At 44.2% G+C, this 16,255-nt stretch overlaps 1 protein-coding gene across 1 annotated transcript in view; it reads right to left on the reverse strand.

The window, feature by feature from the left end:
* The window catches only part of RIPK2 (receptor interacting serine/threonine kinase 2), a 36,086-nt gene that overhangs the window by 5,261 nt on the left and 14,570 nt on the right, over positions 1-16,255 (reverse strand). The window contains exons 2-9 of the mRNA XM_066625995.1: positions 11,958-12,111; positions 9,766-9,921; positions 7,789-7,946; positions 5,868-5,917; positions 4,504-4,665; positions 2,471-2,556; positions 2,197-2,295; positions 626-716 (exon numbers count right to left, since the gene is read on the reverse strand). Coding sequence (XP_066482092.1) covers positions 626-716; positions 2,197-2,295; positions 2,471-2,556; positions 4,504-4,665; positions 5,868-5,917; positions 7,789-7,946; positions 9,766-9,921; positions 11,958-12,111 — 956 coding nt within the window. The remainder of the gene's footprint in view (positions 1-625; positions 717-2,196; positions 2,296-2,470; positions 2,557-4,503; positions 4,666-5,867; positions 5,918-7,788; positions 7,947-9,765; positions 9,922-11,957; positions 12,112-16,255) is intronic.

Raw genomic sequence — 16,255 nt, forward strand, 5'->3', positions numbered from 1 at the left:
TATGCAACAAATGTATCCTACCACAGAACTGCTTTGGCGTGCACTTTTTTGTGCCTACCAATTCAGTGGCACCTCTAAAAATAGTGTGACACTCAGTGTGTGCACTTGGGACGGCTCTGGTTCTCAACTCTTCTCACTCTGGAACAAAGAAAGGCTACCCACTGCACAACAGAAAGAGCTAGCTAGCACACCTGCTTATTCAGAGTTAGAAAAACATGAGACGCCTGCTATACAATCCCCTTATGACCCTAGGTTTGTCCTTAAACTTCCACTCCTTGTTTTACCATTTTGTATGCATTTATACTTTGCTTCCTGCACACTCAACCCATACACAGAATAATAAACATACGTTCCTTTCTGCTATGCTTTCATAGTTTGGCTCAGGGCATAATATGTATTGTTTAAAACATATTACGAGCATGTATGGCTAGCCCAAATAGCACACAGAAGATCATATGATGCCTGCTAACATGTTCCTTTCTTTTTCCATTACTTTGGTTCAGGCCCTTGCTAATGCCACTGCACTTAGTTAATGTGTCACTAGCACATTGCTGGCACTTGCTATGCATCCTCGGTCAGAACTGATCGTCATTATACAAAGTTGGGCTATAGAAAGAGGGTATACCTGGAGAAAGGATATTGTACTTTTGGGGCATTTCCGGGGAAAGGCTTCGCAGAGAAAGTGCCTCACTTTGGCTTGAAGAACCGCTTGTATCCTGGAATGAACATAATCAAATAGGGAAAATACATTTAAGAGATATTTATTAACAGGGACAATTACAGCACATCTTTACCTTTTTTTTACAGCAACCAAAGTATGTTCCGCCCCTGCCCCCTCAACAGAAAACGGGAGTTTTCGGTGGTTGTTGTAGGGCTAGCAGAGGGAACTTGGCTCTATATTTCTGAATTTACCTCTAAGTTTGCTAACATCACTATTTCACATTGTCCATTCACACTGTGAGGCCCAACTTAGAGTAGAATAAAATGCTTAATAGGTCATTTTTATTTATTTGCTGGTACTGACAGCAAAATCAGAATAAATTCCAATCCACTTATACAGTCCCTAATTACATCTTTTTGTTCTAAAATTGTTCTACATTGAATTTGAATTCAGTCAGGGTAACCACATTCTCAAAATATGACATTTTTTATTATTGTGTGGTATACCTGAAGCAATCTGGAAGTTTGTGATAAAGGATGCTTTTCCCCCCTTTTGAGTCATTGTGCTTTTCGTTCATGATCTAAGCTTCTGGACTGAATCATGTGTCTTTTTTGACAATATTTATAGCACCTGGGGTATTCTGAATTAAACAGAGTTGTGTGATTTTGTGATCTCTGTACATTGTTACAGTTTTCATTTGGGTGCAGGATCTTAAATATGTTCATGGGAGCTCTCCTGCCTGGACAAGCTGGATTTAAGTTATGCCGCAATCCTACCCCCACCACTTTACTCAGCATAGGCCCTTCACAGGATTGGGCTGTTAGTCACCACTAACCTGACTCACTGATTTCAGTGGTGCTTAGTCATGGCTTTCTTTCAATACAACCCACAAAACTGAGCTACATTTAAAAAAAAAATCCAGCCTTTCCCTATTTTTGAGTGTGTGCCTGACAGGAAATTTTTAAGTGTTCTTTAATGTATACAGGTTTTAAGTGTTCTTTAATGTATATAGGTTTTTTAAGTATACAGGTTGAGCCTATTTATCTGCAAATTTTCCATCTTGGTCTAACTTTGGCATGTGGATTTTCCAGACTTGGCCTAATCTGAACCCTCTGAAGGCAACTGGAGCTGCGAATGGAGAGTTTTCTGAGAACTGTAGAGGTGGTGCACGTCCGCCCGCAACCTCTGCGGGCTTCAGATTGGCTCCAGAACATGAAAAAACACAACTTCTGGTTTCACTCAGGAAACCGGAAGTGATTTTTTTGCCCTTATAAGGCACTCTGAGGCCCGGGGAAGCCTCTTTGGAGGATTAACAGGTGCCAAAACAGCAGATATAATTATCCACAATTTTTGGTATCTGTTGGGAGGGGAAGGGGAAGGTCCAAGGATACCGAAGCACCACCTGTATATATTTGGATTCCTCAGCACACTGCAAAGGGAGATGATAATACATGTGGAGGAGTGTTCAAAAGCACAATACAAAATGCTAAGTTAATAACAATAACAAAAAACAATAACATTAAAAGCAGATTTACCTCCTGTAAACTGAGATGGGTTAATGGTATATTTAGAGATATTGACTCATCGCCGGACATCTTGCTAGACAGGTGAACACATCGCCATTCATACTGTGACTGAAAGACATATTAGCAAGCTTGTATTAATCATCCTGAAACTCCAGAGATAAGGTGTACTCAAGGTGTGCAATTTCAAGTTTCAGTTCCATAGTGATCAAGTTTCTTTGAACAGGCAGGTTAATGCCTACATTTTGTGTATGCGTATATTAGTTTATAATGAATGCTTACTTACTTTGGCTTCCTTTAACTGAATTACTGCTTGAAGCATAGGTATCTCATCAAATGTTCTCAGCACCGGTTCAAGCTCTATTAAGCACTCTAAACAAGAACAAGGACACTCAGTTCTACAGCAATAGATCTCCAACAGTAATTGCTGAGCTATCAAATCGCATTTATGAAAACGACTTACGGGCATGTTTCATATACCATGCTGTAAAGATGCACCCACAGAGGCAGCCAATCTCCAACTATGCTTGCCTTGGCAAGTTCAATAGTTTATTTGAAAGAAAATACAATGGTTTTAAAAGCTGTGCCTATGTTCCATTTAAAAGACACCCGTTTCAACTGCTGAGTATCAAGGGTGCCATCCGCAAACCTGGCTGCACTTCTTTCCTCCAAGTAGCTCAGTACCTGCAACTGGCACCCTGCCCTCCAGGGGCTGCGCAACCACCACCAGGGCTGGTGCAACTGGCCAGAGCAGTTAGGTGTTTCCTATCATAGTCTAAATTCAGCAAGAAGAGGAACATGGCCCCATAGGCCTGCAGCTCATGTACAGAAACTTAAACTCAAACAGCTTAATTTAACTGAATATTTTAATTACTCATTGCTCCTTGTACTAACCTCTTGGGAAAGGGGTGTCTGGCCAGGGCAGGACTGTAGGTGTAGAGAGGACTCCGTATGTGACAATGGCCAATGCTAAAGCTGATAAGTCAGCGGGGTGGGCGAAATGGGAGGGGGGTGAGAAGATCAGAGCAGATTGAGGGAGGGCCAGGGGCATGTTGAGTGTGGGAAGGGGTGGCGCCCAGTGCGAGAATGCTATATGCTATTCCCAATATTCTCCTTTTGTCTCCTCAAACTCGTGTGAGCGAAAGAACTGGTGCAGGTCCAAGGAGATTCACAAGTAGCCAAGGGGCTTACCAAGTGGTAATGGAAAATATTTTCCCTTACTTCTCCCAATACTCCCAATCGCACCCCCCCCCAACGCAGCACAGCCAGTTTTGTGGTGGCTGCATGCTATGCAGGGAAAAAAGAGGGCTTAGGAGAGGGGGGTAAAGGGATTAGTTTGAACCCAGGCCCAGGGTCAAAAGAGGGACCCAGAGCCAAAGGAAGGGGCCCAGAAATTTCCTGGGATCTGACATTTTCGTATCTACTCAGACTTGTTTCCCATACGGGATGCTGGGGACACTCCTGATGCCACATGGATGGGTAGACCTGGGCTCCAAAGACTCTCCCAGCTGTCTCTACTCTGCCCTCACCCTGCTTCACCCCTCCTTGCCCATATTCTGCTCACCCATCACCACCCTCCCCTGCTTTGTTTCACCCTCCCCCTTTGCAATCAGTTCAGCCGGAGGCAAGGGAAAACTCTTCCTCTTACCCCCACGGAAGCCACCACAGCCCCAATGGGTCTCCTCAGACTTGCACCACCTTAGGAGGTGACACAAGTCTGAGGAGAATGGAGTGGCTTGGAGCTGCTCCATGCTGTTCGGGGAATGGGGTTGGGATCTGCCATAACTGCAGGGTGCTAGCCCTGCCTCCTGCTCCCCGCCCACCCACCCGCCTGCCCCCTGGAATGTCCTCTGCCTGCCCTCCCCCCACCCTGGAACACCTCCCTCCTGCCTCCTCCCTAGACCCCTGCGTCAGCCGATGCAGCCTTGCCTCTCTGTGTCAGTGCAGAGGCTGGATGCAGCCTCCGTGGACCTGTGCATGTCCCTGCACCAGCCCAGCCGACACATGAGGAAACGCAAATGTGCTTTATGACACATTTGCAACCCTCCTGGGCTGGCACAAAGGACCTGCGCCAGCCCAGGACGCACTTAGGATTGCGCCCTTAATTGTAATACATACACATTCGGTGTGACCAACCAATGCTCAGGACGCTTCTAGAACTTTCCAGGCTGAACACTGCCAATGTACAGCATCCTCTCATTTCAGAAGAGTATAAGGAGTTCCTGGGCATGTTCAGTAGAATTCACAGCATGATGCAGTAGCAGGGCTTCCAGAATGCTTGCCAAGCTACCTAACCACCACACAAAATGTGCAACTCACTTGAAAAAGAAGGCCTTTCATCTGGATTTTGTGCCCAGCCACATTCCATTAGGGCTATCATCAGTGTTCGGTGAGGAATGTCAAGTGGTAAACTTTCTTCACTTGTATCCGGACGCTTGCCTTGAGACACGCTATACATAATCTGCAAGGGGTTTATAACATCTGTCAAAGTAGATATTATGTACTTATTAGAAATACATGCACTTCTTAGTCAGTAGCAAGTCACAGGTGAACACAAAGACAGTATTGGCGCTGCGCTATATTGCTACCAAATATAATTGTACAAAACCAAAATCACCCCCCCCCAACCTCTCATTTATTTAAATAATTAAGGGGGCAATCCTAACCCCTTATGTCAGTGCTTTCCAGCACTGGCATAGCGTGCCAATGGGACATGTGCATCCTGCAGTTGGGGGGTACTCACGGAGGCTTCTTCAAAGTAAGGGAGTGTTTGTTCCCTTACCTTGGAGCTGCACTGCCCTTATGTCAGTGCTGGAAAGCACTGACATAAGGGGTTAAGACTGCGCCCTAAGAGTGCAATTCTGAGATTGTGCTGGGCTGGCGCAAGTCCCTTGTGCCAACCTGGGAGGGTCGCAAACATGCTATAAAGCACCTTTGTGCCTCCTCTGAAGTTAGCTGTGCTGGTGCATGGAGATGCACTGGCCACGGAGGGCAGATTCAGCCTCTGCAGCAACGAAATGGGGTAAATATATGCTGGCCAAGCTCGGGGTCTGAGGAGGGGCCTGGAGAGGGTGGGAAAAAGGCATTTCAGGGCAGGGGAGGGTGGGCAGCAAGAGTGCGGGACCAGGATCAAGCACTTATGTGCTTATAGGATCCACTTATGCTGGATCCTATCCCCTCCAGGCTGCGCCACATCTTTAGGTGGTGCAGTTCTGAGTAGACCCACTGAGGCTGCAGGGGGCTGGGCTGCATTCAGTCACAAACTTGTGCTGGATTTGCGGCCTCCTTGTTCCAACACAAGTTGTGCTGTAATTTAACTGCAAGACGATATTTAAGAAAAATGGTAAGATTGGTCTAATGCAGCAGGAACCCCCTAGTGTGCAGGCTGTTTGCCTGCCCATTTGGTTCTTCAGTTCAAGAAGAATGTTCTTTGGGTCAGGAAGAATGTTAAGTAGGAAGCACTCATGTTGGAAGCACTACTACAGTAAACAAAGGTACTTGTAATGGGAGGTACGGGGGGGGAGGGGTCCCACTGATCCGTCTATCTGCGGATAAGTGAAACCATTGATACCAGTTCTTGTATACTGCATATATATTGATTTCATAAACAACTGCTGCATGTTATTCAAACTCAACACCTCCTACACAGAATTACAGGACAGCAATAAAGAAAAGAATCAGACCTTCAAAGGGCTGTTTTCTTGACATCACTTCCCACATAATAATGGCATAACTGTTCAAAGTGAAAACAAAACATCATGCGTTAGCATATAGCAGCTCCATGTTTTACTGTTGCTGAAGTCAATTGCCAAAAAACACAGATAATCCAGTTACTGCTGTTTTATAAGGGATTCTATAGAAATCAATAAGTATTACCGTATCTCAAGTACTCAAGGACTCATTCGACAAGTAGTCATTCTACAAGTTTCTTTCCAATGCTGGTTGGCACATCTTCCCGTTGCACACTAAAGAAATGGGGCTAGGAGCTCTGTTGGTTGAACGTACTTGAGTCCAGTTTCTAGGATCCCTCGTCCATGACTTTGTGTTCACAAGATACCTTACTCGAAGTCATATTGGGAGGGCACACGTATTCAAAGCATTACAGTACACATAATATTTCAAGCCTGAGATCCCTGCCTAGTATAATTCATGTTGATGCAAGTTTGATGTTTACAGGCTTACAAGAGAGCTTCTCAAAGTGCTTGTGAGCATAAACACTGCGCTGAAATTGGCAAAGGGATCTATTTCAAAATGCCAAGCTGAAGCACTTATACATACTTAGCTGTTTACCCTGTACCCAAAGGCTGAACTGTTCTGTCCAAATGTGCACACAATAGAAAGATTCAGACTTAAGTCATAACAGAGCCCAATCCTTTCCAACATTCCAGCATTGATGCAGCTGCAATGCAGCCCTGAGGTACAGGAACAAACATTCCCTTACCTTGAGGAGGTTCTGTGACTGCTCCACCACCACATCCCATTGGCATAGATGCATCAGTGCTGGAAAGTTGGATAGGATAGGCCCACAAACATGTTCCTGACTCTAAATTGGTTCACTCCACAGATGACATGTAAACTGCTTCCAAAGAAAAGTGATGCATTTGAGATACATCAAATTACATCAGTTGTGGTTTGTGAACGCTGTGTCAGGCCAGCCAGATGTGACATGATGTCGCAATGTGCAAATTCACCCTTGTAAGTTATTTCAGAGAAGAAACACTGCTTTAGAGAGCAGCTTAAAGTAATTTAGGCAGGAGGTGTGGTCTGGAGGTGTCCGAAAAAGCTAAGCAGGATTGGCTGCTTGGAAGGGAGATCGAGGAACTATGAGAGATTGTGAAAAGTCACTGGTGTATCTCTGCAAGGGAATGTGGAGGAGCCAGCTGCCAAAAAAACAGGTAACATCTTGAGAACTGGTCTGAAGCTTGGTTTGCAGCTGCCTTTAAGACCTTGGAGGATGGAAGAGTTGGCTTTCAGGATGATGACTGAAATGTGAAGGGAAACATCTGGAGAAATGAAGGGTTCTGTGAGATTTCTCATGGAATAATTGCAAAAATTCCTTTGGAAAATGATTTATGTTCAGCATGACTATATAAACTGCCTTGAGTCCAATGGCATAATGAGCCCAGTGTGGGGGTGGGGCGAGGCACCCCTCCTCTGCAGCTTTCTGTGGATTTGCCAAGCTCTCTGCAGGATGTGTGTGCTGTGCTCACTGCCCAAGTGCTTGGAGCGGTGAGTAGAATGAAGATGGGCCCTTCTGCCAGCCCCTGTGTCCATCTGGCTCCAAACCAGAGCCATTCCAGATGCAGGGGGAATGATGTCCCAATGCAGGGGGTAATGCAATGACCCATGTGGTAACGTCCGGTGTCATTATGTCACCCTGCCTCCAGAGCCAACTGGCCCAGCTACTGTGCTGCTTGACTCTAAAAAGAAATCATTCTGTACATATGTGATGCTCTCTGAAATGGTCAGAGCTCATGGCCTCAAATCCCACTGTAGCTAAAATACAGCCTTTGGAAAGCTAAATAAGGAAGGATTAAAAAAAAAAGCAACAATAGTTTGTTATTTTATTAATCCCATAACAGCAGTAATAGTAAAATAGAATACCTGTATATATCATGCTTTACACCTGCACGTGATTTTTGAGTGAAATCATAATCTTCAGGTGGCATGTAGATGATAGTCCCTCCTTCAGGCATTGATTTCTCCCCTCGCGATAGTGTCATGGACACCATGCGCCATTTTGACAAACCAAAATCTGCAATCTGGAAGGAACAAAAATTCAGCTCATTCCGGAATTACAGAATACATCAGCAAGAACATGTGTTCAGAGACACTGTTTCAAACAGCACTTGAAGCACTGTATGTGAAAAATCTGGGAGATAAAAGACATGGATTTGAACTTCCCTTGACACATGCTTGATGAATGGACCACAAGTGAACACTGTAGCTGGGCGTAAGCAGCATTCTGGCTCAGTGCCAAACCAAAGCTCATTCTGGGCTTTCAAACCATGGTTTGGCACTGTGGGGAGAGAGTGGGTGACAGTGCTCAACCATGGTTTGGCATTCCATCAGAAATAAGCCTTTGCTTGCATACACTCTTCTCCTCTTAAGTAGAAAGTTAGTTATTCCTCTTTTAATTTGCCATTACAACTACGTTCACGGTTACATAGTTTGCTACTACATCCAAGTTAGCAAACTGAGTGTGTGAGGGGAGGAGAGAATATTTGAGCTCAAGGTTTGTTCTCATGGTGCTAAATCGTTGTGTGTGAACCAGCCTCTACTCAAGATACATTCATCTCAACCTGTGAAATGAAAGCAGTACAGTACTGTCACCGTATATTTGAGAACCTAGCTGTTAGGGAGTTCTGGACACTGGTTTACACATAAAATGTAGGGCATGACATTCTGCCACATCTTGTTCAGAAACTCAGTCCGAGCTTTCAAACTAAAGAATAAGAATTGCAGAATAGGATTGGGTTCAATTTGTCGTTTTGGACAATTCCTTGCCTGAAAACAAAATATTGACTGATTTCAATAGAATATTGACTTGATTCAATATTGGAAGATGTTTTTCAAAGAGACTCCATAACCTCCCTAAATATTCCACTGTTGAATAGTTTCTAAATGTAATGAGATTTTTCTCCTAATGTTTACCAGGAAGCCCAATCCTAACCAGTGCTGGTGCAGCGGGGCCATGTGGCCCATGGTGTATCCTATGCTGGCTAGGAACAACCTGGAAGTCTCCTTGGAGTAAGGGGACATTAATCCCCTTATCCTGGGTAAAGACCCAGCCTGCAGAACGGGGCTACTCAGATCTGCACTAGCAAAATAGCTGTTGCAAGTCCAAGAAATCCTGTGTTGGGCTTTCAGGCCTGGGAGGGGGAATAAGATACAGTGCACACTGGAGCCATTGATCCTGCCCCCTCCTGGGCCTGAACCATCCCTCTCTGCCCTCCCTCACTCCTGCAACTTTCTGGATTCAGTGCTGGTGGGACAGTGTAGGGCTTTCTGCTAACGCTGCCCTTTCAGAGTGCCGAAAATGTGCTTTATGGCATGTTTGTGACACCCTAGGCCAGCGAAATGGTTGCTGCACTGGCGCTACTGAAGAACAGGACTGCACCATTAGTCTACCTACTTTTAGTTAAAAGTCAGTGTTTTTCTTCCTAACCTCATTAGAGAAAGGGTGTCCCTTTTCTGAGGTGCCATTCCTTGATTCTTCACTAAGAAGGTTTGCAGTCCAGTAAGGTTACCCTCGAGGTCCTTAATGAAAGCTACAAGAATATTTTCAGGAGTTGTTTAGCCTTCTTAAGACAAAGCCAGGTGTTTATTTGACATACTCCTCCTGGGCACAGAGAGAAACAAGAAGATTTATGACACCGCAGTGATATCAGTAATGATTTGCTTGCCCTGGATTATATTTTAGAAATGTGGTCACATTTATAAAATGTCACAAGTTGGTTGTGTGATACTGAGTAGCTGCATACTCCTTAGAGAAAACCCTTTCTCCTTTCTACAGAAAATCCCCAACCGTTCAACTCAAGTCACTACACTGTGGAAGACCATACTAGAAAAAGAAAGTACCTTAACATGAAAGTCAGTGTCAAGTAAAATATTCTGGGTCTTCAAATCATGGTGTAAAAGTGGAGGATTCATGTTGTGCAGATAGTTTACTCCCAAGGCGATTTCATACAGAATACGAAACCTCAGTGACCAAGCAATTTCAGGATATATATTTTTCTGTTCAAAGTATGAGAAAAGAGTAAACATAAATACATAATGCATCTGTTTGATAAAGGCAACATAAGGTAGAACAACTGCAACTATGCCATATTTATTCCCAGCTGCCAAATATTTTAATTGCTTCTGCAAGTGACCAGTAGCGTAGCTAGAGGGGGTGCAAAGCACTAAGTTTTACAGGCACCTGAACGCACCATGAAAGCGGCCCCTCCCCTTTGGAGTCAAGTCTACGCCTCCATTTTGCTCCCACCGCCCAGAATGGCTCTGAAGGGGAGGGAGAGGGGCCATTTGCACAGCATGTTCAGACACCTGCAAAACTTAGTGCTTTGCACCCCTTCTAGCTACACCACTACAAGTGACCTCCCTGATTACTCTTTGATAGGGAAGTGGCTTAGTGGTAGAATATGTTTTGTAAGCAATATGTCCCAGGTTCAATTCCTGGTATCTACAGGTACCTGTAGATTATTCCTGGTATCTACAGGTACTTGTAGACATTTCCTGGTATCTACAGGTATCTACAGGTACAGGTTAAAAATGATGCTGCCTAAAAAAGCCACTTCCAGCCAACGTAAATCATCTTCTGATACTATATAAGGCAGCTTCGTAAGTAATGGTGAATTGTGATGATAATTTGCTGTGTGGTAATTTGCCAGGGGGTATCTGTAAGCTGAGTGGTGAGACCGTGAAGAATCGTTCCATACTTCTGTGCATGATCAGGAATCTACACATGCGGTCCTAACAGGACAAATATAGATGTATGGCTTACAAAGTCATTATACACATACACAGTGGTGAGTTACCACATGGTAAATCATGGTTTATATGAACCCAGTACATTGTTTCCATTCAGACAACAGGGAAGCAATAGGGTCTTCTCTAGGCATATTCAAGAGCAGACCTGCTATTTGCCATTGAAACAGTTGGTGCCAAAATCAGCAGGAATCTCACTCAGGAAGCCCTGAAACAGAGAGATCTTAGGAATCTCTTGAAGAAGTTAATTTTTTTCTCTAGATCTAATCTAGCTCTAATCATCCTAATTAGAGCTCATCCTAATTAGAGACTGATACCCTCCGAACAGGGTCATATTACTCATAAGGCTGATTGGGTTAAAGCCTACACAGTCATATGCTAATCAATCCTCAAAATGGATATAGGGCAGTTTAAACAGGTTTGTCCTCTGCTGTACCACTTCACATAGTCTACCTATTCCACCAGAAGTAACTGGCAAAGGCATCATGACCACAAATTTCTGGGCTGGAAGGCCAGATGTGATGCAACAAACACCAGTAAGAGGCTCAGGGTGGACAGGAGGGCCTTTTCAAGTGCGGAAAAGCATGCTTTGGAGCTCTGTCTGCCGAGCCGAGTCTCCTACCATTGTTTGTTGTGTGCATTCCTGGTCTCGCTGCCAGCTGACACCACCTCAAGTACCACTGGTGATACCCGTACCACTAGTTGAGGTACACTGATATAGGACTATGTACTTCGGTCTAGTACCTACCATACTAGGATCAGGATGTCGACTTCAGTGGGGTGAAAGTGCCGGAGGGGGCCGAAATATCTGAAAGCCTAGGGGGCTGGTCATGGGTTAATATGGCCCTGCCTCAAAAGGCTACAGTCTATGAATTATGTCTTCCACACTACCAGTAAATCAAGCCTAACACAGGGCATGTAAGATGTTTTTAAAAGGAGAACATATGATGATGGCTGCATTCTACATTTGTTTACACATGGCTTCAAGGTACAATACACCAATAGTAAAAAAATACAGTATCAAACATGAAACAAAAGCATAAACATCTGTACATGCTGCTAAACCCCATGAAAAGATTTCAAACACCATTAAAAGTACTGGAGAACAGGATGGATTTTGCTTGTGTCTAAAAGACAACAAAATAGGCATCAGGCTAAGAACATTTCATTAAAACTATCACAACTAAACACTAAGAACCTGTCCAGTGTTCTAGAAGCTTTTCCTTTAAACTCTAAAAAGATGATGTTGTCTTCCCTTTAGTTTCTCCAACCCTTCAATTACTTACTCCATGTAAAAGTTGGTTCAGCGAGCCATTCGGCATATATTCCGTCACGATTCCCAGAAATTCTGGTTCATTACAAATTCCCAAAATGGGCAGAACGTAACTGAACCGGGCCTGGTGTAAAATTTCAGCTTCTTTTAGGAGATTGTCTCTATCACTAGAAAACAAAAAGAAAAGAAGAAGAAAAATGAAAAATTAGTTTTACTATATTAGAACCTAGAGCAGGGGTGTCAAACATTTCATACAGTGGGCCAAATAGCATTCCTGATGCCTGCTGAGGGCTGGAAGTGATGTCATTAAGCAGGAAGTGATGTCATTATGCAGGTCATAATGTCTGTCATTCACCAGAAATAAGCACATTGTTCTCACTTAGGAACTCATTCACTGCAAATGACAGAAGAGAAAAATATGCAAACCTTGATCATGTTTTCAAGATATGGGAGAGCGCATTTATCATGTGGAGCAGCTTTTCAGCAGTGACACCTCAACACAGCTCAGATGTTGGGGTGCCCAAGAGCCTGATAAAGAGTTTCTGGTGGCCGCATCCAGCCCACAGGCCTTATGTTTGACACCCTTGACCAAGAGCATGCCATTTGTAAGTTGCGTTTCTAAACTACATCGTTGGTATAAGAAATGTTAACTCTCAATGTAACATAAACATTCCCTCTGGGGCAGTTCAGTCCTATTGGGAGAAGCTCCGATCCTGCTGTGGTTCAGGATACAAGGCATATCAGGGAGCTAGCTGAGGGCTAGTTGCATACCAGGAGGGCTATGAACACTTCCCATTAAAGAGATGTTCCTTACAAGCTTGGAAAGCATTAACACTACGACCAAAACAAAAAGAAAATAAAAACTGCTCCTGGGTGTTGATTTGTGTGTGTGCCGCACGTGATTCTGTTGCTTCCCAAGATGCCCATTCTGAGGAAATCCATTTACGTTGTTGGCACAAGTATTCACTAAGAAAGAAGTCTGTTATCAGGATTAAATAACACTGAAATCAATGAGAAAAGTGATCGGCTTAAGACCCATTTCATTTCTATTGGACTTAGCCATAACTCACTTTCTTTGGATACAACCTATTAACTACAAACCCAGAGTCTCCACTATATATATTTTTTTTACAGCAAAGTAGAATTACTACAGCATCAAACATCAAATCATACCACTATTCCAGACATTTCATTTAATAAAGAATTTCAACAAGAACCATTCTTGTTGGTTCTTCACAAACCATTCACAAACTCTCAGTAGCCAAGAGGCAGCATTTCTGTGAACCTATATGCATATTCATAACAAAATCCTTCCACAATATGCTAAAGGTTGTATATCGGTTTAGTATATTCTGAGGAATTGTACGTCATACTGCTGGGGTTGTACTGTTGGGGGGTACATGGTACTGCTGGGGGGTGGGAAGAAGTCAATGGTTCCAAACTTAGATAATACACTGAACAGTGCAATTCTGTGTACAACTACTCAGAGCAGAGCCAGCCCATCCATGAGGTCAGCTGATGCAGGATGTATCAGCAGCTGGTCCAAGGGTCCATGTCTTTCACCCTGGGTCTGAAGCTGCCATCACCACCAACCTGCCTACCTCCAACCTGCCACCAATGCCAGCTACAATGATCTGCATCCTGCTCACTTAAGCACAAAGCATAACCTTCGCCTCTTGACCATACTCCTCATGCACTGCTGTCAAAACTCAAAGTGTAGGACTCTGATTTATTTACAGGGACAGTAAACCAGAATCCTGCACTTTGGGGTTTGAGGATGGCGTGCAAAGGAAAACAGCCAGAGGCCATGCAAGGAAGACAACTGGGCAGGGTCAGGGGTGGTTTGAGCGTAGGGAGTGGACTAGGAGGGGGCAGGGAGGATCTCAGTGGCAACTACACATGCTGAGATACTATCTCCCCTTCCTGGATCTGACCCATCCCCAGGAGTCTCCTTGGATTTATGCCAGCTAAAGAGTTGGCATAGGTCCAAGGAGACCCATTGGAGGCCATGTAAAGATTCTTACTTACCTCTCCTGGCCATCTAGTTCCACCCCCTAGCATGCAACACATACTCCATCAGAGAGGCTGTGTGGTCTGAGCTGGTGGGGGATAGGTTTGGGTTCTAAGAAGAGTTCGTTTCACTGCAATTGTAAAGACTATTTGTTTTTGGAAAACAAAAAGTGTTGTTTGAGAGAACAGTTAGGAAATGGCATCGAGGGATCCACAGACAGCAAGCATGAAAGAATGAAAAAAATCGACCTGCCATACTGCATATTTGTGTATTTGTAAATATAACTGCACCATATCAAAAGGTCAAAGGAGGCCAAATAAAGAAAATGCTCATTTGTTTCTTATAAGCTCTCAGGGATGTGCTCAAGTCATTGATCCCAAGTCACAGGTTGAGTCATAAGTCACCAACCCCCTGACTTTACTTGACTCATAAGTCATAGCACATGGCCATCACAACTGGACCTGAAACACTTATAGAGTCATTTTGACACAAGTCGTGAGTCATTACGAGAAACGAGTTGAGGCTCAAGCCAGGTGTGAGTCCACAGAAAAAAGGGAGGTGCTAGTGGGGTGTGTGTGTGTGTGAGAGAGTTCTCATTTAACAGTCCTCTGATGTTCTGATCCCACCTGCAGTTAGCAACATGTTGAAAAATCAGGACATCAATTTGTTCAATTGTTTCTAGATCACCAAGAGGACCCCCTCCCCTGTGTCCTGGCTGCCCCTGCCTTCTTCAGGTTTCTCCCCCCAGGTTCATGCAGGAAAAAACCTTAAGCCTCCCTCCTCCCTTCAACCCTCCAGTCCCCGCCTCCTGGAACCAACCTACCCTCTTCCCACCAGCATCCTTCTAAATGCTGGCTTCTGGATCAGCCATGTGGTGATTGGCATGACATGGAAGCAATGAATAAAAGGAAGCAAGCACTCACACACACAAAAATAGAGTCACAAGTGAACACAAACAGTGAGTCTTTACTCGTCAATTCAAGCCATGGCAAGTTGGTCCAAGTCAGTGACATCAGTGACTCAAGTTAACACAAGTCGTGACAAACCAGAGTTTTCATGACTGGAGTCAAATTGTCACAATTCGAGTTTCCACCCCTGCAAGCTCCCATGATTTTTGAAGGCAAGGTTTTTGAAGAAATGGTTCAAAATATTTCACACATGGACTTAAGAATGGTACATCAAAATTCTGAAATTGGGCGTCTCTCTTTCAAGAAAGTAATATACAAATGTATGTTAATGAAAGGGCATGAAAACATGTAGATAGTTACAGCAGCCATGGAAATGAATGCAATTTAATTTCCATTATATCCTTAGCATTGGGGCATGACTAACATTCTCTGGATGGAATCCAAAGAAGCTGCAACTGCAGGAGGATACTGTGTACTTCACTTTCAAGGAACCCTAGCAGTTATTTTCCTCGCGTTGCAGGGGAGGAGCTAAGGTTGAGAAAGGCTTGCCAAAGGCCACTAGTGAGTTCATGACAGCAGCAAGAATCAAATCAAGCCCTGATTTGCAGTTCAGTCTCTTGCAGTGCAATCCTGTGCAGATCCACTCAGAAGTAAGTTCCATTTTGTTCAGGGGGGCTTACTCTCATGTACAGGATTGCAGCCTTAGGGCCCAATCCTATCCAACTTTCCAGCACCAATGCAGCCGCAATGTGGCCTTGAGGCAAGGGAACAAATGTTTCCATACCTTGAGGAAACCTGCCCCACCACCACAAGATGCAGCCTACGCCCCATTGGCACGGCTGTACCAGCACCAGAAAATTGGATAGGATTGGGCCCTTAGTCACTGCATTAAACTAAGTCCAATGCTGCCAAATGCATTGTGATCTTCAAAGGAGTTATTGTGTAAGGTTGACTTCATAAAGTAGGTTACAAAAGTGGAACCTTCCAATACAAAAGGAAGACGCTAGGCAATGAGAGGCAACCACTCCTAGAAACATTTTTTTTTCCCCTCATGGAGCTTATCACAGAATGGAAAAAGACCAGAGCTTTTCATTCCAAGAAAAAGAGAAGATTACACAGGCTTCCCAAGTTAAGGACAGCCAAGTTATGGACAGCTGCATTGGCGCTTCTGTGTAGACACAGTACGTCCTTCAGTGATGCTTCTGCACAGGCATGATACTGCTGGGCCGGCAAGGGCTGAATGTCATACTTTTCTACATGTACTGACCTCGGGAACCTAACTGGTACGTACATAGGGGACACGTGGCCCAATTCTATGAGGCCTTTATGATGGCAGAACTCACATTCCACTGTCATAAATGCTGCAAATGGCAAGTTGCTGTGAGTGTGGCA

This window comes from Tiliqua scincoides, chromosome 4 (assembly GCF_035046505.1).
Source record: "Tiliqua scincoides isolate rTilSci1 chromosome 4, rTilSci1.hap2, whole genome shotgun sequence".
NCBI classification, from domain to species: Eukaryota; Metazoa; Chordata; class Lepidosauria; order Squamata; family Scincidae; genus Tiliqua; species Tiliqua scincoides.